The 26495-nt window shown below is 43.0% G+C and overlaps 4 protein-coding genes across 6 annotated transcripts; 3 read left to right on the forward strand and 1 right to left on the reverse strand.

The window, feature by feature from the left end:
- LOC8057371 lies at nucleotides 295–3988 on the forward strand. 3 transcript variants are annotated; one of them, XM_021450873.1, is made up of 6 exons: nucleotides 295–748; nucleotides 1399–1478; nucleotides 1642–2412; nucleotides 2662–2812; nucleotides 2911–2966; nucleotides 3039–3988. In XM_021450873.1, the coding sequence occupies exons 1-6, from the start codon at nucleotides 619–621 to the stop codon at nucleotides 3564–3566; spliced, it is 1716 nt and encodes a 571-aa protein (XP_021306548.1). In that variant the 5' UTR covers nucleotides 295–618; the 3' UTR covers nucleotides 3567–3988. The 3 variants fall into 3 exon arrangements, with proteins under 3 accessions (XP_021306548.1, XP_002463630.1, XP_021306549.1); XM_002463585.2 differs by having other exon boundaries at nucleotides 296–748; nucleotides 2911–3988; XM_021450874.1 differs by lacking the exon at nucleotides 295–748 and having other exon boundaries at nucleotides 1416–1478; nucleotides 1614–2412; nucleotides 2911–3974.
- LOC8057048 (chalcone--flavonone isomerase) lies at nucleotides 5907–7526 on the forward strand. Its single transcript, XM_002463586.2, has 4 exons — nucleotides 5907–6197; nucleotides 6319–6477; nucleotides 6709–6932; nucleotides 7063–7526. Exons 1-4 carry the CDS (start codon nucleotides 6104–6106, stop codon nucleotides 7279–7281), a joined length of 696 nt encoding a protein of 231 aa, XP_002463631.1. The 5' UTR covers nucleotides 5907–6103; the 3' UTR covers nucleotides 7282–7526.
- On the forward strand, nucleotides 16206–18324 carry LOC8057049 (protein SODIUM POTASSIUM ROOT DEFECTIVE 2). Its single transcript, XM_002463587.2, has 3 exons — nucleotides 16206–17041; nucleotides 17560–17635; nucleotides 17733–18324. Exons 1-3 carry the CDS (start codon nucleotides 16616–16618, stop codon nucleotides 17870–17872), a joined length of 642 nt encoding a protein of 213 aa, XP_002463632.1. The 5' UTR covers nucleotides 16206–16615; the 3' UTR covers nucleotides 17873–18324.
- Nucleotides 21470–26311, reverse strand: LOC8057050 (U11/U12 small nuclear ribonucleoprotein 48 kDa protein). Its single transcript, XM_002466153.2, has 5 exons — nucleotides 26293–26311; nucleotides 24979–26179; nucleotides 23673–23787; nucleotides 22889–22996; nucleotides 21470–22508 (listed from the first exon to the last, which is right to left on the reverse strand). Exons 1-5 carry the CDS (start codon nucleotides 26309–26311, stop codon nucleotides 22338–22340), a joined length of 1614 nt encoding a protein of 537 aa, XP_002466198.2. The 3' UTR covers nucleotides 21470–22337.

Here is a 26495-nt window from a genome sequence, read left to right on the forward strand (position 1 = left end):
TCTCCAAGCCGTGCACGACATCACACAAGGATCGGATTAAAATTTAACAGAACTACAGCAACAGTGCTTAGCTTAACCCTAACCACATGTCCACACGAGTTAGTTTAGCTAGCCGCCTAACCACGGATCACCACAATAAGCACCGCCGCGTCGGCTGCTTTGGCCAGTCAAACCACACGGATCAGGATCACCAATTCACGCAGCAGCCAAGACGAGGGTCTCCGGTTTCGGCTCTCCGTAACGAAAGACAAAAGGTTTCATAGGCAAGTCCGCAAGTGCGTGCGTGCGGTTACACGGGGGCAAGGGGGCGAGTCCACTGTGGGCAGGGGGCCACGGGGCCTGAAAAGGCAGGGGCGGGGCGCCACCCAACCGCTGCCGCGGGAGCGCCGCCACCGAACGCGCCCCGCCGGCCTCCCTTCCTCCCTCGCGGCCCGTCCCGCCCCGTCCGCCCCGGCGCGCCCCAGGCGTCGCGACGCTCGGGCCGAGAATCCAGCCCTTCCTATCTCCTCGCGGCGCTCACTCCTCAAATAGGCCGCGCGGGATCACGGTCCGCGCGAGCGGAGCCCCGGGCAGCAGCGTCGACGGAGGTTCGTCGGTCGGGTTGACTTGGGGGCGCGGATGGGCGGGACCAGCGCGAGAGGCCGGCGGAGGTGGGCGCGGCGGTCCTGCCGGACGGGAGGAGGAGCCGGTGGGGTTGTCAGGCGGACGGTCGCGGCGCCGGCGACCACTGCTCCGCGGGTAACCGAAGGTAACGGCCGGCTCTCCCCGAAACGAATCTCTGCGGCTTTTGCCTGTGTCGGTGATTCGTTTCAAACGGCTGGGGAATCGCGCGCGATTGTTTCCGGTTGATTTGGGTTGCTCCTGCTTGCTTCCGGCTTCCTCTTCGCCGCGTAGTGGGTATTGCTTGCTTCTTTGCTTAATTTGCTTGCAGTGGTATGGCGTGTCCTATGTGCGGAAGCGAGGAGGTTACCTAATTTGCTTGCATCGTTGGGTTACTTGTTTGTTTGTCTGTTGCCCCTTGTCGAGAAAACGTTAATTAGGGAACATCATGCTAGAGTCAGTGCGACGAAGCTTCTTGCCATTTATTTTCCACACACATGTTTTATTGTCTATATCCGAGAAATACTAACAGGGCAAAACATCCCGGGAGAAAAAATAAATAAAATCGGATAACACAGTTTGACTGAATAATTGGTCGTACCATGTGATTCATGAATTAATTTATTTCCTTTAGGGACAAGAACTGCAACGGTGTATTTTTGGGTCTGTTTTTAATTATATTATTATTATGGCGGCCAGTGCATCATGTCTGAATGGTAATCGTGCAATTTTTTTAAGGTAAAAGTCTTAATGATTTGTAGTTGACCCGTTCTTGCTCTACTTCTGGCTCGTACTCAGGGTTTGCTCATGTGGACAAGCAACGACGTGTTCATGGAGTATTATCTGATTTCAGATGCAACAGTGGATCAACAGATCATGTAAGCTGTTCAAATCCTCACTATTGATTTATCTATATTTCTATTAGTCCTTGAATTTGTAATTGTTTTCCTGCATATTCTTCTACAACTCAAAGCTTTACTGCACTAAATGTTTGTTTTTTTTTGGTTTCACAGTTCTTACAAAATTATCCTTTTGATACAGCTTTCTTTGGATATCAAGGATTTCAAGCATAAGAGCTCCCACAGATCGTCTGTTAGATGTCTTCCTAGTGCACAGAGAAATGAAACAGAAATCAGTCACATGCAACCTGTCGCAAGGGGAGCTCAAGTAGATAAGACCTTCAATGATAAAGGATTGTGTCATGCTAGCAGAACTGTCTCAGGAATGCCCATTCGACCTCAATATTATCTCAGCAGTCCCAACAACAATTTCAAGAATCCTCCGACTGTAAAGAGTTGTAGTGAGATGAGTGATTTCAGTTATCAACTGGTAAGATGTGCTAAACGGTCAGCTTCACCAAAGATGGGTTTAACCAGCACAAACTGCTCCCTTTCTGAGAAAATGTCTCTGCTACGTCAACCACGGCATGGTGATAATCATCAGAACCAAAACCGTATCAGTGCTTTGAATCGAAGACACAAAATCGTGAATCCTAGGGGAGCAACTGACCTGCTAAATAAAGATAAGGTTCATGAACAACTTAATTCCTCATTGGAAAGACATTCACAGGCTCTGTTAAATAATGCATTGATTCGAGAAAAGCAACTGTGCTGTTCAGATATGGTCAATCAAAAAGCACCCGAACAGCTGTGGAGCTCCACTTACAGTGAATCTGAGAAGATATTATGCTTTTCCTCCAGTGACAGCAATGATGATCTGCAAGTATCGTCTTCAAGTGACACTAGTGATAGCTCCAACTTATCATCTCTGGGTGTAATAGCTAGTGATCAATGGAATATGACCTTCAAGAAGGTATGTACTAGAATCTATGATTACTAATTCACTCATGATAATGCAATTTGAAGATGCTTGTATGGTTTCGTGATTTTGTAGAATCAGAAAGATTGTTTAGATTTTTATTAGCTTGGTATCTAGCCTATTCTTCTTTCAAACTGAATCAAATTTAATTATTGCTATAGTACAACAGATTGGGATGTTTATTTAGTTTGCTTCCCTTCAACTTGCATGGTAGGAAGGTTGAGCTCATGCTATCTTTGACAGGGATACTACCCTCATGCTGCATGCCTAGACTCTACATCTGTCATCTACGCTAAAGAGATAGGTCAGGATAGCCCAATATCTGTTCTTCAACCTCTATCTGAAGATTGCTCTGATACTGAAAACATCAGGCGAGAGCCTGCAGATCCATACGGTAAGTGATTACGCCTTGGTACATTTCTCTATGGCTATTCTGGCCTTCTTATATTTTCTATTTTATTTTTTTTTAATTCTATGGTCTTCTTCGTTTAGATCTCCAACTGAGACTTGAACTTGGCACATTTGCACCAACAGAGACTGCTGCAGAGGTAAGTAGCATTGGCAGAACTAGTGACTGTTTATCCTCTGAAGTGGAGCTGAGTGATGAGAAACCCATACAGCTGGTTGAAGATATTCTTGAAGGATTTGAAGATGATGAGGAAAGGGAATTCTCTTACTTGCTGGATATGCTGATTGCTTCTGGAATTCATGGAACTTCCGAGGATCAAATGTACAAGGTGTGTCAGTCTCTCGACTACCCTGCTGGTGATGATGTATTTGAGAAGCTGGAAAAGAAGTACATCAAGGTTGTACAATGGTCAAGATCAGATAGGAAGCTTTTATTCGATATGGTCAACACAATACTATCACAAATCCTTGCTCCATGCTTGAACATGCAACCTTGGGTCAATACCACTAGGAACTTGGCTCCACTTTGGGGATCAGAGGGTCTATTGGAGAAACTCTTGAAGGTGCTAGTTCAGAGACGGGAACAACTTGCACCCAGTGACACTAAGCCAGAGAAGAAAGGATTTGATATGAAGTGGCCAGATATAGCAGACTGTATCGACAGGGCAGGAAGGGACATTGAGAGAATGATAAAAGATGATCTATTGGAAGAGCTGGTCCTTGAGCTACTGTTCAGTTAGGTTTCCACGGCCGGAGTAGGTTTTATTATAGCAGTACAGATACCTTGTTTTTTCTATATCTAGTTTTTTTAGTCAGTTGTAATTGTTCCTTTGGTCCCTACCTTCAATCAGTGTTATTTTTTTTCTCTCTTTGTTATTAAAGCAGTGGTTGACAGGTTTTTTTTGGTCTAGTCCTTGTGCTTCTGGTGGTATTAGAGACGTGAGTTCTATTGGATTAGGAGATCTCTGTAGGAAAATTCTTTTTACCTCGAAAATCAAGTACTCTTGGAAGTGAGGTTTGTAAGAACAGAAGTCTTTTCTGTCAAGTTTTGTCGGCTGTGAGAGTTTCAAGTCTGTAAACGAGGGCAAATTATAGTCCACAGACATTTGTATTGTATTGTTCTTGAAAGGAAGAATAAGCGGCATGTCCTTTTTGGTCTGTTTCTGAGGTCGTTGTTCTCTGGATTTTGATAGTATAGTAGTTGTTCAAGGGATCACAACAGGAGGCGTGAGAAATCACAGCAGGAACAAGAGAATTAATCTCGATAACCAGAGGAGGGAATATCTTGCTTTCCCTCGTTTTGAATTGTGTATTAATAAAAGCAATGGAATAGTTCACCACGTTGGCTTCTTCGTTGGACTGATAAATCATGGTAGAAAGTATTTTTGGTAGATTTGTTGTAAACGATGCCACAGGAGAGACTTGCACACACTATCCCTCCCGTATTACTCCTTGAATTGAGGGACTATTTCACATTCAGTCACCGCTCACGCCTTGGCATTTTAGAAGTTTTAGCTATCCAAATTTAAATTGAAGGAAAACCGAATTTGAATGTAAGCCACTTATTGTTATTATTATGGTAAAGAATAAGTTAAAAGTAGAGTAAGATAGCTAGGCCTTGTTTACTTCCAATCTCAAAACCTAAAATTTTTCAAGATTTTCTGTCACATCGAATCTTTAGATACATGCATGAAGTATTAAATATAGACGAAAATAAAAACTAATTGCACAATTTGATCGAAATTTACGAGACGAATCTTTTGAGCCTAGTTAGTCTATATTTGAACAATAACTACCATAAATAAACAAAAGTGCTATAGTGTCGCGAAATTTTTCCCAACAAAAATTAAACACGGCCCTACTAGTTGTATCGTATCAGCGCTTCTCCTACGGCTCTATTTTATATACTAACAATAGAGAAGTTGTATCAAACAAGATACATGGCTTCTAATTAGTTGAGACAGGGTCACCCTCCCGGCGGAACATCCCAACAGTAAAGCATCACCATACAATTATTCCGCCACCGAACGGAAAAAAAATGCAGAATGGTAACATGCTGAGGATTTGGATTTTAGATAGAAAAAAGTTCGCTGAGGTTCTGGACTGCGAAAGCTTCTTCTATGGAGTAGTTTGGTTCGGTGGAGTCACGTCCCGTTCCCTGAATGGAGGGGAATGGTTGCTTCAGCTACCCGCAGGACCTTGGTACCGATTCGCCACGTCATGGCATCTCGCGCAACTACCACTACATATGCCCTCGGAAGCACAAGCATATTACAAAGTTACCACGATGACGTCACCCGAGAACTATGCATGCCTACCTTTGTACGGCTATGGCAGCCGCTCATGCCCCAATCGCATGCGCCGGAGGTCGGATGATGCCCGCCGTGTAGTTGCAGGCCGGTTTGATCGGCTGGCCAAGTTGCAGACTTGTTTAGTTTCGAAAATTTTTGGAAAATCAATACTGTAGTATTTTCGTTTGTATTTGACAAATATTGTCTAATTATAAAGTAACTAGACTCAAAAGATTAATCTCATTAATTTCGACCAAACTGTGTAATTAATTTTTATTTTCATCTATATTTAATACTCCATGCATACGTCTAAAGATTCGATATGACGAGGAATGTAAAAAATTTTGCAAAATTTTCTAGAAAAGGCCTAAAGCTACGAAAATGGAGCTAGTGAGTAACAAGGATTGTTTTTGAAGTTTAAAATAGGCTGATAGAGCCGGCCAATCGTCACAACAATTTTTTTTTCAATAAGCACGGTCGGTAGTACGTCTATGTTTCGAAGTCGTAGATCAGTGAAATATCATATTTTTTGATAGACAAAGTTTAAACTATGATTCACTTGTAAATTTATTCAATTTGACTTGATGAAATGCTAATAATTTTAGTATTATTATTATTACGATACATTTTTTATATTTACATCTTGTTTTTCTCTATACTAGAAATACTAACAGTATTTTGGACGTACGTGGGCTCAAAGTATTAAATATCAATGCTCCCATTGACTTTCGTCTAGAACATCGTGGCATGCCTGCAAATTCCAGCCAGAACCGGTGGCAGGTGGCACGCTAGATTTCTTTATTTATGACGACTGCTCAAGTGTCGTTCCCAGCTACCCTCCCGTGCTCTCCTCTCGCCGTCCCTCCTCCATATTTATCGCAACAACCTCGCCCTCCATACACCCCAAGCCACACAGCCCCGTAGCCCGCAGCATCTTCTGTTACGTTGCGTCCGGTTCCCTCGCGCCGTGCAAACAAAGAAAAAAAATGGCCGTGCCGGAGGTGGTGGTCGAGGGCGTCGTCTTCCCGCCGGTGGCCCGCCCGCCGGGCTCCGCCGGCTCGCACTTCCTCGGCGGCGCAGGTGCGTTGCGTCGCTTCAGGGCAGGCTCCATTCCGTGCCAGTCTGTCGTCTCTCAGTTCTGGTGGTGCGCGGAGTATGGCATGGCAGCTACCGGTTGTTGACAGCGCATGCGTGCGTGCAGGCGTGCGAGGCATCGAGATCGGAGGCAACTTCATCAAGTTCACGGCCATCGGCGTGTACCTGGAGGACGCGGCCGTGTCCGCGCTGGCGAAGAAGTGGGCCGGCAAGACGGCCGACGAGCTCGCGTCCGACGCCGCCTTCTTCCGCGACGTCGTCACGGGTGAGTGGCTACTGTACTGAGAGCCAGAAAGGTGCCTTGTTGTTTTTATTTGAAGAAAAAAAAAAGGTGCCGACGGTCAACACTGCAGCACCGTGCCGCTCGTGCGTCGCCGCCGACCGCCGCCCGCCGCAAGCGACCGCCCGGCCCGACAGACCGACCGATGTGATTGATTGATTGATGGCATGGTCTTGCCGCTTTTGTGGTGTGTTTTTTCCTTAAAAAAAAAATCAGGTGACTTCGAGAAGTTCACGAGGGTGACCATGCTCCTTCCGCTCACGGGCGAGCAGTACGCGGGGAAAGTGACGGAGAATTGCGTGGCGTTCTGGAAGGCCGTCGGCCTGTACACGGACGCCGAGGGCGTCGCCGTGGAGAAGTTCAAGGAGGCGTTCAAGCCCGAGACGTTCCCGCCGGGCGCCTCCATCCTTTTCACGCACTCGTCCACCGGAGTCCTCACCGTGAGTACTATACCCTACCTGCCTGTTGTTGTCGTTTTTTTTTCTTTCGTCATTTCCGTGCGAAATAAATCGGATGGTGACACGTACCAGCGCTGATGTTCTGCCCCCGATCCGTTCCGTTCCGTTCCAGGTCGCCTTCTCCAAGGACTCGTCGGTGCCGGCGTCCGGCGGCGTGGCGATCGAGAACAAGCACCTCTGCGAGGCCGTGCTGGAGTCCATCATCGGGGAGCACGGCGTGTCGCCGGCCGCGAAGCTGAGCCTCGCGGCGAGGGTGTCGGAGCTCCTCACCAAGGGAACCGCCGGGGCCGCCGACGCGCCGCAGGCGGAGCCCGTCTCGGTCACCGCCTGAGCGAGCGAGCCGCGAGGAGAAAGAGAACCAGCCAGTCGAGCAATCAGATCGTTAGTTGGGCGGCATGCCATCTCGCATCTGCCGGCCTTGCGTGCTCCGAAGACATGCCGCGCCGGTGCATGCGCATCTGTCGCGTCGCGTCTTTGTCTGTCTGTGCGTCGTGTTTGTTTGTAGCTTTCTGGATGTGCCGTTCGCTGGGTAACATTTGAATAAAAAACGCGGATATATACTTCGTACTATTTGCACCCCTAATTCCACAGCATGTGTGACCAAACCAGAGACTTTTCCCCCCAAACAAATAAAAACAAACAGAGTTCCTGCTGTCACTGGGAGTGAGGCATCCTGGATTAATCTTCTCTGCTTACCTCTTGACAGCGACAATCTTCTCTGCTTACCTCTTGACAGCGACAGAGAACGAGAAAATAAAACTGCCCTCCGCTTCAGTCAAATCCTTAGCAGCTATGGTTTTTTTTTCCTAACTTATGAGGCTCTTTATGGCCTAAAAGTTAAATCCACGTGCTCAGCCGATTCGCTACAAGGGGATAAAAACATAAACTTATAGGATGTTATAAAATATAAACTTAGGATATTATTTTATAACGTGAGAACATAAATTTTTGGGGTTTATCCATCCAATACTACTTTGACATTACTTTTCAACAAATGAATAATATTTTTCTCTCATAATAAATCAGCGCAAGCAGAAGCATAAGCCAATTTTAGCGAAGTGATTTGCTGAAATTATATATTTATTTAGTTTTAAATTTTGTAAAACACATAAATAAGGAAAGTTTAGATCTAATTGATGCATGCATGATCTGTTGAATGCGGCAAAATTTTTTTATTTGTACAACTTTAGATATGACAAAATTTAATTAACATAGAGTACCTAGTTTTTATACACTTATATGCCACACGTGTATAGGTGCTCAATTAACGTACATACGTGTCCAACCCATATAAAATTTTATGCTTTATACAATATCAATTTGTATTCTGAGATATGCTTTATCAACTATTTTAGTAGGACCACACTTATGCATGCGTAGAGATTTGGTTTAAAGAAACTCAAATGATAACATAATTACTAAAAAAATATTTTAATCGTTTATTAATACATCAAACATAAATAAAACTACACATAAATATTTTAAGAATATATATAGTATTTATGTATTTTTAGAAATAAATAAAGATTTATAAAATAAAAATAAAGATAGAATACAATCAGAAAAAAGTAAGAGCAACTCTAACAACTTAGTTATTCTTGTTGTGAAGATTATTTTAGAATTTGTATAGCAAAAGGTAGGCTTCAACAAGTGTGTTATCTGATTTTATAAAATAGAAAGTTGGTTATTCCTTACTTTTCGACGGCTATATATAGCTAACTATGGACACTTGTTACTTGACTTTGTAAAATAGCAAGGGTGTTGTGAACATCTTTTTTTTTGAGAATTTTTCTATATAAAATAATTAAGCAATAGAATTTAGCTACTAATTTTAGTTAAGATATTGAAGTTGCTCTAAGGAGAGTAGGAGACACGGAAAGGGTAAAAAAAAAGGAAGGTTGTGAATGCAAAAGGGTCCATCGATCGTTTTGACAATGTTTACTTTTTATTTTTCTAGATTAATTAAATGGTTAATTCAGAAGTTCTAAAAGAAATCAATGGTTCGGATCACAAGTAAAAGGTGTATCGTACTACTGTCCTATAAGTTTTCTAGAATCGTGAAGGATGAACGTTCACGGAACGACGTTCCCACAACACGAAAACGTGGCCGTGTTGCAGTTTGTCCGTGCTGCTGCGGCGTCGTGTTTCTGCCTTTCTGGTCACATGCATGCCTTTCGACGTTGGTCGTCTGGGTAACATTTGAATAAAAAGAACTCATATGTTGCACCTCTAATAATTCCCCAGCATGCGTGGATAAGTTGACTCAACCAGAGACTTTAGAGATTGCTTTACTATAACGGCGAGACTAGTCACGGTTCCTGATCTCAGCAGGAGCGAGACATCCTGGATTCTTGCGTTTTTCCCTTATATATAAATAATGCTAGGGATAATCTTCTCTGCTTACCTCTGCCGGCGACGAGAACGAGCAGAACAGAAACAGACTACCCCTGGCGTTTCCCTTCCGGCTCTGGTGTTGCGTCGTCCCCATCTTCCCGCAGCCGGCCTCCTTTTCCTTCATCGTGGCCTCGTGGGTCGTGGGGGCTGTCGCTAGCCGCGGACTTCTATAACTCGAAACTTCTTCGAGCAACTCCAACAGTGTTTCTTGTTTTATATAGGAAAATGTTAATTACTTCCCATCAAATTTGGTATATGTCCAAATTAGATCCTAAATTTATATTTGATTCAATTTACTCCCTCCAAATATTTCAATTAATCTAGTTTACCTCTTAATTTACGTTTGGTTTCGTCTCCTTTCCACTGGACTGTAGTTTTCGTCTCCTTTCCACTGGATCCTCCATCCTCCCTAGCTGCGCTAGGCCTTGTTTAGTTCCTCAAAAATTTTGCAAAATTTTTTAGATTCTTCGTCACATCGAATCTTTAGATGTATGTATGAAGTATTAAATATAGATGAAAATAAAAACTAGTTACACAGTTTGATCGGAATTGATGAGACGAATCTTTTGAATCTAATGAGTCCATAATTAGACAATATTTGTCAAATACAAATGAAAGTGCTACTATTCCTATTTTACAAAAAATTTTGGAACTAAACAAAGCCTAGCCGCCAGCCCCGTCGGCCCTGCTCCTCAATTCGCACCCGCAGCCGGCGAGCCGTGAGCGTGCCAACGCTAGGGCGATGTCGGCCATAGGGAGCGGGGACGTCGGCTTCGGGGATGCTGTCATATATATTGTGTTGTTTTTATTATTTATTTTTACTGTTATTATTCATCTAACTATTACTATATTTTCGTAATCATATTTTGTTGAACGTTAAAATAACAGAATAGAAACACATTTAGTTGAACGTGAAAAAAATAAAGAAAACGTAACTGTCTAACTGGAACTGAAGAAAAAAAAAAGAGAAAGAAATCAGACGTAACTGGATAAAACTAGAACTGGAAATAAAAGAAATCAAAAAAAGACATCTAAACACGAAAAGAAATCGGAAAACTTTCTGAAGAGGACTCAACTTTCACCGTTCCTGAAGTCTTCTAGTTCGTTATGTGAGGGCCTCATGGCAAAAAAAAAAGAGAAAGAAAGAAAAGATAAGATAAAAAGACCAAAATTTAAAAATAAAATTATTTTCTTTTGTATCTTTTTTATTGAGTTAGGATTACTATTCAACTTACTTAGGATTATAGAGATCTAGCTGGATTAAGATCGGTAACTATCTAGTTATCTAAGAACTTATGTTCATTGTGTCATGTAAAACAGAACGGTTGTGGGCAGAAGAATAGATAACTTCCACATTCCGAGTTTGTTTAGGGGGTGATGGACAAAAAAACGGTTAGAAATTTTGTCTCTTTATTATTACGAACAAACGAGCAAATATGACTGTATGTTGTAACGGAAAAAACCTATCTAATGTTAATGAAAAATACAATATTAATATATTTTTTCCTTTAATTGTAAGGCACAAAAAAGTGTACTCAAACTTTAATTTTATACTATCCAAGTGTTCATAAAATCAGCAAGGAGGTAGTTGTTATCGTCTCAAGAATTGTTATCCATTGATGGTTTTATGAATGAGACCTCTATGACAGCCCTGATCTTTCAAGTTCTAATAGTAATTATTCTTAATCAAAATTATATCAATAATTTAGTGGTGAGAATATTTATTTATTATAAGAATAAGGAATGGTCAAGAGTTCAAAGATTCATAATAATTGTATTTATTTGTTTATTATGATTCTACTATATTTAAAAAGGGATTAAAGATATCATCATCTATAAAAAAAGAAAAAAAAAGGAAAAAAGCCACGGAGTCACAGACAGACATAACTAGGGAGAAATAGGAAGCAATCACGGACGGACACGGGCAACAAAAATCGATGGGAAAATGGACGGAAGATGATAAGAAAAGAGGAAGTTAAAGAGAAGGACACTGGAAAAAACAATCGCTAGTAAGAAAAAGGAGACGAAAAAACCCAGACATGGAAGAGATGACCGAGTCACTGTTGGGCTGGACAACTATAGAAATTTTGGCTCGTAGGAATCCTATATAAATCCAAATACATAACTCTAATCCAAGTAACCTCAATAGGAATCATAATTGGATTTTTTTTTCCTTATCACTAAAAACGATATATTCAAACTCCTATCAACACAGTCATATAAGTTCGGACACAAGAAACACTCTATTATCTAGTAATTTGAGGGAGTGGACCAAAAAATAGGTTGAAATTTTATCTCCTGCATTGTAACGGGAGATTTAATTTGTTCACTTCACTTTGCTGCACATGTACAACGGCCAAGACAGTTTAATTTGTTACTTTTGACATCGTGAGTGGTTGTTGCAGCAAATATAAATGAATGAGCAAAAGGACTTGTAGCCTAAGAGTTACAAGAGCCTCAGTAGCAGCTACAAAACTAGATTTGACTCCCCCATAGTCTAGGATTTAACAATATTAATTGTGCATTTAGTGATAGGTGACGTTCCTATCAACAGCTAGGTGACTATAGTGACTTCGTCAATCTCGTCTCGAGGATCTGTCGATCCTCTAAAGGTGCTCATAGAAGTAGGGTTTGCGTACATGTATTCATAGAGATTAGTGAACGTGCATGTACGCAAGCCTTGAATGTCTTCCAAAAAGATTCATCAGAAAGACGCACGCTCAAAGTGTCCTAGGGTCGACAAAGTCGTCAAGAAAGTCCCCAAATCCCATAGAGACATAGAGAATAACAAAGAGGTTGGAACTTGCAGGAACTTGAGGTTGAAGAAGATAACAAATTGCTTGATTATGACGTTAGATACATCAATTGGTCGTGATCCCTTTATATTTATAAGTGGTGGTCTTATCATGTTAGAGGTTGAGATACCTTGCAAAATGCACAAAACAATTCAGTCTCCGATTGCTAAGTAAAAACTTTCTGATAGCGTAGTTTCATCATTCGAACTCCAAATCGAGCACTCTGCACTCTATATATGTTTTTTTACCATCTCACTAATAGGAATGCAATGGTGACGCTCATTCATAAATTTGGAAAGGTTTTAAAACCCCTTAGCCAGTTTAGGAAACCGTCTAAGCTATGAATGATTTTTTTTTAAATCACCTTTTCTTCATTTGAACTCCAAATCGTCCTTTCAGCCGTCTCAACTAGAAGAATGCTATGGTGGTATACTGGTATCCATTATGCAGTTTGACATAGCACCAAAACTGGCTTAGCTGGTACCTAATTTATGCTGGAAATTCTTGGATCAACTCCTTTTGTCCAAATTTAGCTACCAACACCATGCCACCCCCCCAAATATTATGTTTTGTTACCATATATGTACCTCTATGGTGTATGCTATACTATACATCAACGAGTCTAAGTGTAATGTACCTCATTCAATTTGGTCTAGCTCTGCCCTAACCTCTCTTTTTCTTTGTTCCCATTTCGGTGACTGTTGTTTCCAACATGTATGTTTTTCATAGCCAAACGTAAAGTACTATTCATTTGGCTAAAAAGCCGTAGCTGAAGTAGTGCTGATTTGTTATGAGAGAAAAACACTGCTCTGATTGGCATATTAGTTACAGTGGCAGAGTCAACAATTTTGATTATGAAGGGTGAGGCAAACATGATGCCACCTCTAAGTGTGATAAATATATACATAGGTATATGCCTCGACAACTTTTAAAATATTTTTACATATGTAGTTTGTATTCGTAAAGAAAAATCATGATATTATGATAAAAAAATATTTATAGTGGTATTACAAAATTTCCCGCTGTGTTGTGGGGGACGCTAGCCCCTATTAACCCTCCTAGTTGTGCCACACATTGCCAAATTGTGCCTGTGAGCTATAGTTAGTTTGTCGTCAATGGTAGAAACATAAAATTTTATTATTTTGGATTCCAAACGCAGTGAAAATGGGCTGTGCACGGAACTCTTAGGAGTGTTTGCTGCGAATACTAATTTCGTCTTAGGTCAACATATATGTCTTAGAGCAACTCTAAGAGACTCTTTGTATCCTTCCTAAATGCTAGGAATAAAGATTTTGGTGAAAAGTTATCCTTCAATAATTTCTCTAAATGGTTATCTAAATTCATTTATTTTTATTTTAGATTTTTTGCTAGCCAGAAATAGAAGACGAGAATGACTTTCTAGAGTGCGCACAAGATATACAAAAACTGTTGGAGGGTGAAAAGATATAGAAAGCGAAGTTTATACAAATGACCTCCAAATGATGATTTAGAGAATGAAATTTAGAAATGCTCTTGGGGATGCTTAGGTCAACATTTTTCTTCAACATTTATATTAAAACGTTACAATATTGTCTACAAGATTGTAGAACCACACTTTTTTTAAAAATGCTGAAGTAATCTTTGTAAAACTCGAGCCAGGCTTTTTTCTAAAATGCTTAATGCATACAGTACAAGAAAAGACAGTCTTTTACAGTGGATAGGAGCTGAAGGTAAATATTATTAGGGCAAAAAAAAAGACCCTTACCTTGTGCCTGCGGGCTTTAGGCCTTGTAAGGCTGGCTGAATCGGACTGTTCAATATTGGGCCTATCCGATTGAGCTGGCTGGCTTAAACTCTGCCACAAGTTGACACTAACAGACATGGGCCTGGGCTTTATAAGTTCTCGTAGTTTTTCAAAAAAAAAATTGTTGGTCTGAACAATTTAATTTTTTTTTTGAGAAATACACTCTGTTAAAGTTCTTGTTGGCAGGAGGAGTATATTTCTGCTAGTCTTTTTCTATTCCTGTAATTATTTATGCAAAAAAGAAACAAATCATAAAAGATTACTCCACTTGTTACCACACGATCCGAACGGCGTGCATAAAATTCAGCACTTTGTGCAGAGAGCGTTCCAACTCGGCAACTCCCAAGCCTGTACATAGGCAGTATCTATTGCATTTGCCCTAGGTGCCTGAATTTTCACATTATCCAATAATTTTAGACAAACAACTTTTACAATTAAAGACTAAATTAAATTATTTTTTTCCTATTGTTAAATAATGACAATTGCACGTTAACTGAATATCACAAAGAAAAAAAAATTCAAGCATCTGAAATATAAGAGAAGTGTGAATCTTTTTGGCCTTAAATTTCCTTAGAGAGCCTACTGTAAGGTTCGATGGTAGTATTGTAGTAACCACTAACCAGCAAGCAGGCCAGGCCCAACGGCAGTCAGAAGTAAAGGCATACATTGCACTGTTTGGTGCTGGACGACAAACTACGCGCTGGACCTCAGCAACAGAATGGAGGACCTCCACACACACACACACACACACAACAATGATCTCTGTCTCTCTGTCTACCTGTAACGCCCGACGAACTCACGAGCAACAGAACGGATTGGATCGGTCGGTCCAGATCGTTTCTACCCGTAACGTCTACCTTCGCCTGGCCTGGTCTGCACCATTTGTTGGCAGGCCGCCGTTGGACCTGGGACTTGATAAGAGCCGAGCCCACAAGAAACGTCCGTTGGCGCAGCGTGTACGTACGACGATCTCAAAACCAGGCACAGTGTGCAGCAGAGTGGCCACCAACCAGTGCCGGCGCCCGACGCGGCGCGGCCCCTCGTTCGGGAGCCTGCCAAACAGGCTGTCAGACTGCATCACACGACGACGACGACGCTCGTCACGTGCACGCTGCTCGGCTCGCCCATCCCTCGCAACTTGCCGCTGCTGCACGCTGACACACGCAACGGCACCCTGGTCTGACTGACGGACGGCACGTTGCCCCGTGCGGATTTGTTGCTCGATATCCGCCTCCCCGTCCCGCGGTCCTCGGAGGCGGCGGACGCCGGGTCCGGGCGGCAACGGTTCAGCCTGCCTGCCCCGCGTGCCGGTGCCGGTGCCGGTGCCGCTTATTGACCGCGCGGGAGGATTACGACGTGCTTTTGGATCGGCACAACACGATCGGTCATGGCTGAAAGGAGCTGGAGACAGTGCCCGGCTCGCCGCGGAGTCCGCGACGCCGACGACGCGCCAACTGTTTCTGCATGGAGGCATCGAAAGAAGACGGAGGAGGAGCCGGCCGGGTTCTGCTTGGTGCTTGCTGGTACGCTTTCGGCCAGACGCCGGTGGATTGCAGCTTCGCAACGGACGTGACGGCGCCAGGGGAATCGGGCGGGGCTGCGGACCTGCGGTCTCCGCTCTCCGGCGCACGGCTTCGCGTCGTTTCTACTCCACGCGTGCATGGTATCCGTGCCCTGAATCGTGCATGACGACTGATCGGTTGCTATGCGCGGCACGTCACAGAGGTATGTGGGTCTTTTTTTTCTTGCTATCCGTCTCGCATTGCATGATGCTCATGGAGGTATCCTGAAAAATGAACGTTCTCTGAACTATCCCTATTCGTTTTTGAAGATTCCCTGGATTACTCTGGACTTTTCACAATTTGATTTCTTCTTTTTCCGGACGGAATCGTTTCATAGTTTTATTTACGTACCGATCCTCCTGAAAGAGCTAAGAAGATCAATGAATTGATGCCCGATGCGAATAGTTAATCATAGCCGTGCTGGGCTGCTGGCAGTTCAGTACTCAAACCTGATGGGAATTACTCATCGTATCAATAATTCAGTACCGCGTGTTACATCAACGTTAACTACAATATTAATTTCCTGAAAGGCCTTTCTGTGGTGCAAATACAGACGTCTGAACCAAACAGCAACGTGGGCGGAAAAATCTGAAACACGTCACGACTTTCACGGTGGCCTGGCACTGGCAGCAAATGATACAGTTAAACATTCGTGTCGTTTCCTCTAAGCTAACTTATTATCGTGACACCTCTACTACTTCAGGGTGAAAAGATATTGGAGATCCTTGCTGTTGTGCTGCCCAACTCTGGCTTTCCTGTGCACAAAAGACCAAAAGAAACATGAAGTTTTGCCCAAAAACTATCAGTTTGTTGCAGACCATCTCTGAACTATTTTGTTTGATACTACAATGACATCTGTGAATTTCGTCAGGGAGAAAAAAACGCAACGGCACTTTGGAGAAGATCCCTTTTCATCTTCACTTTTTTGGATGGATTTGAGAAGAGTTTACTCTTTACTGCCATGTAAAGCAAAGTGGTGCTGCTCTCTTATATGTATATATATAAGGTAGTGTATCTCCTTACCCCGTAGTCCATTCCACTCCACCACCATTTCAGCAACACAGCCAAAGCAGCAGCTCAGCTCAGCTGTGTTTCCAGCGCTCACTAGCTAGCCAGCTGCTGCGCCACGCCATGGCTCCTCTGCTGTTCAGGGACATGAAGGGGCTCTCGTGCTCGTCTCAGGCGTCCACGGCGATATGCCCGAGCCTGGAGCGGCAGCCGATGGTCCGGTCACACAAGGCCATTGCTAGTCCCAGTCCCAGTCCCAGCCCCCTGGCTCATGCTCCTGCCGAGCCCAGGACGCACCGGCACGATGGCAAGAAAGGGCAGCAGCAGCAGCACAAGGCTGTGGTCGTCCCCAACATCACCGGTGGCCTCGTCAGCCCGGCCGGCTCGTCCAGGTACTTGCTGAGCAGCGGCCGCTTCGCCGCCACCGTCACCGAGGAGATCCAGGAGGTGGTGGAGTCTGCCCCGGCCCCGGCCCCGGCCGTCGATGCCAAGCGGGAGGAGGCAAGTGAAGCTGCTGAGGCGAAGAGCGGCGCGCAGGCGCAGGAGCAGGTGAGGAAACAATCTTCTACTTAACTGTGGACCATTACTGAACACTGACTAGCTAGCATGCGGTACTTGTGTGTTTTATTCTTCTTTTAAACATTTGGCCCTACTCTTCTTGATTAGAAAATGATAGAAAAATCAGAAGTGAGATTATGTGATCAGTAGCACAATCATATCAGTGTGGGGGCTTTGGGGGTTATACAATGTTTTCTCATTTGATATCTTGAACTTCCAGGTGTTATCCAAATACCATGATTGCAGGCAGATAGGCTTTTTGTGAAAAGTTGGATAAAGATTCTGTATTGCAAAGAGATATGCATATAAAAAAAATGCTCAATGACTGCAGTCTGCAGCTTTATGGCTTACTGGATTAGTATAAACAAAGGCACATCTTAGGTTTCAAGCATGCGCATTTGTCTCGTTTAGTTCAATATCTGTGAAGCAAACATGTTTTTCTTGCTAGATTCGCTTAAGAAAACATGCATGTTTCTATAAACTGAGCTCCAGCATTGGCATCTTATCAGGTGGTTGTGCTCAAGGTATCCCTGCACTGCAAAGCATGCGCCGGGAAAGTGAAGAAGCACCTCTCCAAGATGGAAGGTGAGCCTGACAGCCACTCTATTTCTTCAGGATCTGAAACTTTTGTTCAGAGTTAACAACAAGGGCACAGCTAAACCCCTTTTCTGGTTCTGATAAGGCGTGACGTCGTTCAACATCGACTTCGCGGCGAAGAAGGTGACGGTGGTCGGCGACGTGACGCCGCTGGGCGTGCTCAACAGCGTGTCCAAGGTGAAGAACGCCCAGCTCTGGGCGGCGCCGCCGGCGATAGCCGCCTGAAGGGAAGACGAGGAGGGAAGTGAGGCCCGAAAACCAAAGCCTAGGATCCGTTCTGGTTGGCTATGGCTGCGCAGCTGGAGCTGGAGAGGTGCACGTACGCACCACGGCACCCGTGACGCGTGTGGGGCACTGGCGGCCACGGCCGGCCAGAGCACGCTGGGCCAGCGCGAGACTGTGAGCCTGCGCTGGGTGTGTCTCCTCGACCAGAATGCGTCCACCGTGTGTCCGTGTCATGGCACTTGAATGCGGCTTTGGTTTTTTCCTGTGGTCGGCTTGTGACCCTCTCCTCTACTTGTTTGCTGTGGTTGGCGCCATGCGAGGTGAATGCGATCTTGCTTGGTGCTTCCGTGCTTCCGTCTGTTTCTGTTATGAATGGATGACTCTGCTTTTTTGCTCAGTGCTGTAAGCCTGTAATTAATATAAGAATTGGAAGAGTGGTGTGCCTGCAAACTGATTTGACGAGTGGACCTTCAAGCAACACATCCAGAAATTTTAACTCACACATCATGTTGGGCGAGTGTGAAACGGATAATTTCTCTTGTCCCGACTCTGAATTTCAACAACACTGAAAAGAGTTTTGATATCTGTGCAGATATGGATTATCTGAATTTCAAGAACACCGAAAAGAGTTTTGATATCACCACACTGCTCCCACGCCCACTCTCCCTCACTCCAGTGCCACCAAATCACCACCGCCGCCATTGCCAAAGAATCCACCTGCCACCGTCGACCCCTCAATTTGAGCCCTTCCCCCTCTTCGGTTGGCAATGCTACGGCACACCGCACCCACCGTGCTGCATCTTGGCTCAAATCGGTGTCGCGAGGAGGCCAGCAGTGTGAGGGTGAACAGAATTAGAAAGAATGGAACGGCAAATATGAGCAAGAAAATTGGAATTCATCGTGGGAGGTGGGCTTCGCTGGTTTGCCATCCTACAATACAATAGGATTTCGTTCATTTGTCATTATAAAACATGTACAACGAATGTCATTTCATTAGTTTAGAGCCCAGAAAAAAACTGGAAAATGATATTATCTTCCAGATTTGCCTTGCCATTTCCTTCTTTTCCCGTGAGAACATGGACGCACGGAACGAGTAAAGAAACTGATTGAGCGGGTGCTCCTCTGCTTCTTCTCCACTCCGGAGCCAAGCGCCATGGCGGCGGCCACGGCGACACTAGTGTGGTCCTCGGCAGCAGCACTGCTCGTGTTCGCCACCTCCACAGCCCAAGGTCAACGCCTCTGCGCGTGGATGCAGGGTAGGCAGCAGGGTGGCGCCGCATGCTGGTAATGAACGCGTCCACGCAGCATCTCCTCTTCATCCGCGGCCATGCACGCAATCTGTTTTTCCAGAAGTTGGATCATGCATGTAGACAATACCGCCTGTTCCGTGCATTGTTATTTTCTAGGCATTTAGCTACGGTGGCCCGTTACAATGCACTGTTTTTAAAACTAGTCCGCTGACAAGACATCAATGAAACGAATAATGAAACAACCTCCACGATGCATAAGTTTCACCTTGACGTTTCCTAGGCTGAGCAAAGCATTTAATTACTGCAAAATAATTGGATCACATGCAAGATGGTGAAACGATTTAGCCCTCAGTGGGGATTTCATCCCGTTTCACCGCATGGGAAACAACGCCCGCGGAGTTTCATCATAGTGAAACTACTTCCTTCTCTCTCCTCTTCGTTTCATGCAAAAAATACAATTTTGCTGACATGACGCTCTAATAAATATGCATGACATCTTGGTGAAATCCCCACTGAGACCGGCCTTATATCATAGGTGTTGCATAGGATATTTGAATAATAATAGAAAAATAAATTATAGAATCTGTTTTGAAACCACAAGACGAATTTACTAAGCCTAATTAATTTATCATTAGCATGTGTTACTATAGCAATTCGTGTCTAATCATAGATTAACTAAGCTTAAAAAATTTATCTTGCAAAATCCAAGTTTTTTTTATTTTATTTTCATTTAATACTCAAAGTATGTATCCAACCATTTGATGAAATATAAGATAAAATGTTTTTTGATGGGACCTAAACATGGCCTGCGCCACTACCTGAGAACCCGTCAAGTCAAGGAGTTCAAATGCCACTGACATTAGGCCAGTTTCAATGCAAAGTTTCATGACACAGTTACTAAGAGTATAAACTAGGTAACCGAGCCACATGAATTTTATAAGGATAAAACTCCTCTTTTATATGATGAAACTCCTTCATTTAATAACCCTGCCAAGTCAGCAATTTTGCTTATGTGACATCCTATTTAATGTACATGACACTCTCTCATAAAACTTAAGCTCAAGGACGAGCCTTTTGGCAAAGCTTATCAGCGCCAGGCCCGTGGCTAAGGCCAGCACACGAATCGGCGTGCATGTGCATGGGCAGTTGGTTGTTTACCCATTAGATTGGTTTTAGTTTTTTTGAGAGCACTCACAATGCAGACTCTATCATAGAATCTAAAGTTATTTATTACCTCGAACAATGTAGACTTAGAGTCTAAATAAGACTTGAAGTCTTATTTTTTCTACCTCTTTCTTCAATAAATATGCTGCCACATCAGCAAAATACTATAAATAATATGTAATTAATTGTCTTGGACTCTATGATAGAGTCTTGCATTGTGAGTGCCCTAAGAGGCTGCTTGAGATTACGTGAGTCGTTAGCTGATTACACCTCGGTCAGTTAAGGAATAAGGCAGGCAAGGATTCAATCTAGTTTGCACCTCTTTGATTGGCTTTTGCCTTTTTTAAGCCACAACAGGTTGAGAAGCCCAACCAAAGAGGGCTCACCTGACCTAGTCACCTCCTCCACTACCTCGCTTCAACCGAAGGTAGGCAACCGGCAACCCAGCGGCCAGAGACTACCCACTATTTTTTTTGGGTTCAATTGCATAAGGGCGGTCACAATACAAACTCTATCATGGAGTCTAAAGTTATTTATTACCTCGAACACTGTGGACTTGGAGTCTACATAAGACTTGGAGTCTTATTTTTTTCTACCTCTTTCTTTAATAAATATGGTGCCACATCAGCAAAATACCATAAATAATATGTAATTAATTGTCTTGGACTCCATAATAGAGTCTTGCATTGGGAATGCCCTAAACAGTCTTTTAAAAGTGATACAAGCAAGCAGAGTCTTTAAGGGCCATCACAATACAAACTCTACCATAGTCTAAAGTTATTTATTAACTCGAACAATGTGAACTTAGAGTCTAAATAAGACTTTGGAGTCTTATTTTTTCTACCTCTTTCTTTAATAAATATGCTGTCACATCAGTAAAATACCATAAATAATATGTAATTAATTGTCTTGGACTCTGTGATAGAGTCTTGCATTGTGAGTGCCCTAATTAGGTCTTTCACAGGTCCAACAACCAGTCCGGTCCAGTCCTAATATCTATGCTTCAACCTCTGCGGAAAATAGAACTCTCTGTGCTCAAAGCAAACAGACAGCTGAAATTTCTTTTTCTGCTCATACCGGGTAAAAATCCAGAATAAATTATTTTTTAAAGAAAGCTTGAATACTAGCTGAAAGTGTTTCCAAAACATTAGCAGTGAAATGATTAAAATGACAGCACAGCAAGAACCTGGATCACTGTAAATGAATTTGTAAAGCAAGAGAAAAATTTAACAGCTAACAGATCCTGAGGAAGATAACTCAGGAATGCAAGGGGCATTATAAAGCTGCACAAGGATACATAAAAGGATACGGCTGAAGGCTGATACCACAGAGCCATGTATTATTTTGTTACTGCAAGGTCATATCAAATAGTAGAGTAATCACAATTGCTAAAAACTTAGAAAACCCAACATAATTTAACAAGCATGCCTGGCATATAAAGCAAAAATAATCTGTATTACCCTTCAGTGATTGTGATCGCAACTTCCTTTCATAATGTCCATGACGATGTACTTCATCATGGTATATCTCATGCTTTCCTTTAGTAGCATCACCAAGCATGGTTGTCGAATGATCTCAAGCAGAATCTGTGCTTTGGGGATCATATCTATATCGCTGAATTAGTCTTGAGTTATAGATAATGATTTATGTCGCTTCTGACTAGATCTACTTCTATCACTGAACCCTTCTCCTGGCAAGTGAGAATATTCTGTCACAGGTGATCTTTGTGACTGTATTGGCCATGTTGTACAATCATTTGATTCATGACGGTGGTTTCAGACATCCTTCTTAAACCTATAAGCCAGAATTCCTATTATCGTTGGAGTGTCTATGGTTCTCTTGCTGGTAAGGATAAATTTGATATATTTCACTTTCTGAACCTATATTCCACCCATTTCCTTCTCAGATATATACTGGTAACAGTTTCCATGAGTTTGACACCTTGAGTTATTGTATGAATCTCTCGTGTCACTGCTCCTTGATGAAAATCTTCCCAAAGAATCAGCATGATGTGGGTTGTCACAGCTATATGACCGAGAAGCCAAAGCTTCCTAATCATGAGAGGAGCTGCTTGCAAAATCATAACTTCCATTATATGCACCGCTGTGAGAGTTGCTCTTAAACACGTTCCAAGCAATATCAGCAGGAGCTTCCACAACATAACCAATACCTCCTGCCTGTTTGATTTCATCCATATGCTCATCAATTATGTCTCTTAGTACCTTCATAGAGAAAGGAAGACATCAGATTCATATCTTGATCAAGGCAAGTAACTTCCAAAAATCAAATACAGTATATAGAAGCTTTTTTACTTGTTCCATCAACAGTAAAAATGATATCAAAATGAACAGTATAGGAAATTTAGTGAAACAACTTTAAACTGGATAATCATTACAATATACAAATGAGATCAGATACTGATAAGAAATTACTCTAGCGGTCTAGCCTCCTGACATGACGAGAAAGGTTGTCCTATTTCCAATGTTTGATATAATATCAAACAAGAAGCTAAAACTAGGCAAAAAAAATCCGAAATAGTAATTAGTTTGAAAAGTGTATAATAATCAGAACAGCTGAATTTATCTAGAACTTTGACATGCACCTCTGTAGGGTTTCGATTCACTTTCTTGCCACGGTAAGATGTTCTTCTTCGTTTATAATCTCGTTCTTCAGCTAAAAGCTCCTCTCTTGTCTTGGCTCTAGCAGATTCCTTTTTTCAAAAGAAAGAAAAAAATATGCACCATATATTAAAAATGAAAAGCATATTGTATGGGGATCAGTAAATTATGTGGTAGCAAAAACATATGAAATTCAAGTCCTATTTTATTTGCAAATATATCTCCACTGAGTAAGTGTATACATTTTGGCAGTCAACTTGAGACAATCTATTATATTTTATGTGTATGAGAAAGTGTTTCTCTATTAATTAAACAGTAAAAGCAAAGAGAATAGGTATGTCAAATAAAAATAATGGTACAGAACAATTAAGATTCACAGAAACTACAGTTCCACTGCTCCATGAATGCAAATGAACTGTCATGACTAAACAGAATTTACGATAAGTACTATCCTTAATACTACTACCCACACACAAAACATATATATGTACGTATGTATGTGTGTGTGTGTCCTGCACAAATACCTAAGAAGCACAACATTCTTTGCTTTTATTAGCTAGATAGACTAGATATGCTACTGATGACAGACCTTTCTCATATGTGCAAATTTGATACAATTCACATATTATGTACCCTAATTATGCAGGTTAGATGCATATTTTGAAAAAAAGGGAGTAATAGTATCCATAATAGACTAAATGTAGAGACATCTGTGCAGTATCTAGATTCGGACAGCTCTTTTTCAAAAGATTGGTTGCATGTCCATACCTTGTTTGAAACTCGACGTGACAGAACCCCATCATACTCCAGAACAGCCCTGTAGTTTGGTCTGTTTGATCGCTCCAAAGTCCCTCGTTCCAGTGCTTGTGAATACCCAAGTAATCTATAAAAGAATTACATGCATTTATCAAGGCAAGAGTTTTACCAAACAAAGAAAATTAACCACAACTTGAACAGAAAACAAAACATCCACGAATTGTTATCATCAACAGAGATTAAGCTTTATTTGCATATGAAATGGTGTGCAACATGCTGCATATACATGATCAACAATCTGATATCCTTAGGGCATGTACAATACAAAAAGTGCTTGTACAGATGCTTAAAGAAAGAGAGAAACTGCTACTTCACCAATCTATACAAGAATCCCAGTCTACAATGGGAACATTTTGATAAATCCAGGAGATTGTTAGGCACTCATCCATCCAATACCTGCACAACATACTCTAGCTATATTTTACTTGCCTACTACAAGCACACAACTCTACAATTCACATGAGACATTCGATCAAAGCTTTGGATGCATCCATGCTCCTTCCACCGTGGCAAGGGGATCCATTAACTGCAGCTTAGAGACTTGTACATAGAAGCTGCATAGTATCTGGCCATTTGGTAAGCATGTATATCAAGGTTTTTTAAGCATCATTTGCTGACTATGATACTACGTTTTATTGAATGTAAATATGCAGTTATGCACAAAAATGAAATGTAGTGCATTCCCTTCTTCCATGGAGAAGAATAAGATGTTAAAATTGTGCTATGGATACAGCATATGAAGTTTAGTTATAAAGTGTGAATTGTATGCATATGTTTCCCTTTTTGCATTGTATTTATATATGTATCTACTCAAACTGAAGCAACAAAATATATCAGTGCAGAACACAGGAAACTAAATACATATGTCCTCTATTATGGACTGCTTGCCACCACTACACAGTAAGATGGTAGTAGTTTTGTGTCCTCTACGTGGACTGCTTTGCATCATTACACAATAAGATATTATATATCTCAACTGTGTAGACCACACAAATTGAATAAAACATCGGTCAACTACAGAGGGTATGCAAATACAAGCAGAACTAGTGATATTGCATCTCTGATCCAAAAATTGCTTTGGTGTCGAAGTTGACGTTTAATGATAACTCCCTCCTTTCGTAAACAAATTCCTCTCTCAGCGTTAGGAACTATGTATGCTCTGTCAACCTTTCTTGTATAATTACTAGCATAAGAAATTACGATGATACTAATATGCAATGCAGAAATAAGTACATCATGAAATTTTAACAAAGCATACAGCTGATAATTTGACAAGCGTTGAGCTTGCAGCGCCTTGGTCTTCTCCTCCAAGTAGAACCTCTCATACAATGCCACAATGGAAGCAGCAACCTGGGAAAGAAAAACAGGGCCTGCCACGACATCTCCAACATCACTTCCTTTCTCACCAGCTCCAACCTTGTCGTCTCCTACACCTGCAGCACCATCTCCTACACAAACAGCCAAGCAATACGCCATCTGTAGCACTGCCTCCTTCACAGATACAAGCGCAAATAGTTTCCCATTGCTTTCTCCATACAGAACCCCAAGCTGTGCGCCTAACCATGAGAGGCCCTCAACCAGCCTCGGGCACTCAAACCTCATGGCCCTGGGATCAAAGCTTAGCCCCTCATTATCGCCATTCTGCATCCCCTCCAGCAAGTACCTGGCCTCCACTGCCATCGCCTTCAGCAAGAGCCACAGTAGCACCAAGATATGGTCCACATCCGCGACGTTGACCTTGACCCCGTACCTCGGTGAGCTCTCAAACACCCACTGCCGCAGCTCGGCCTCCCACCGTGGCGTCACACCCAAGCAGAACGTGGCCACTACCCGGGTTGCAGCATAGGAGTATGATCCCGGGAGGTGGTCGCCCCCCGCAACCCAGGAGTCCAACTCCCGGTGCAGGAGGCTGAGCTCCGACGGCAGGATGCGGGGCGGATGGGAGGGGCTCCTGTCGGTAGTGGAAGAGGAGAAATCTGCGCACACGCCAGCGAGGAAGGCGGGAAGGGAGGTGGCCGCGGAGGTTGGGACGGGGCTCATACGGACGACGGCGGGGCAATCGGAGTAGGGAGCTGGGGCGGCCGGGAGCGGGAGGTTGATAGCGGTGACCGGGGGCGGGAGTGGAGGTTTTGTGGTGGTAGACTGAGGTGAGGGGATACTGGCGATAGGAGTGGTTGGGTGAGGTTCGAGAGGGGAGGGTAGAGCGGCGAGGGCAGAGGATGCGGCGGAGAGGACGGAGCGAAGGTGGGCGAGGGCGGACGTGAGAGCAGGAGCTGGCGGTGGAGGATGAGGGATAGGCGGCGGCTCCATTTGAGCGGAGCAGATCCGGTCGTCGGAGGGTTTCCAAGGGGGCGCGGCGGCCGCCAGAAGCTTACCGATGACGATGAAGGAGGCAAGAGGCCTGGGGTCGGAGGGCAGGTCCAGAACCCCTGGCCCCCTGGGTCGACGTGGACCTCTGGCTGCACTCAAAATACATATCTTTACAACCTTATACTCTATAATTTGTTCAACACTATAATTACTGGTCCTATGCCACAAGAAAGATATAATGAACATGTTATCTTCTACTTACATTCTAATCCAGTACTCATGGTCTCAACAAACGTGTATGAACTTCGTTCATCTCGATTACAGATGTATCTTGCCACACGGTGGTACAGCAAACTCATTTTTACATACCTTGCAATGTCAATACGATTTTTTTAGAGGTGCCATATTTTTTTCCAGAAACAATTGTTGTTTGAGCTACTTTTTGGAAATAATAAAATTAGATGG

This window comes from Sorghum bicolor, chromosome 1, assembly GCF_000003195.3.
Source record: "Sorghum bicolor cultivar BTx623 chromosome 1, Sorghum_bicolor_NCBIv3, whole genome shotgun sequence".
Lineage (NCBI taxonomy): Eukaryota > Viridiplantae > Streptophyta > Magnoliopsida > Poales > Poaceae > Sorghum > Sorghum bicolor.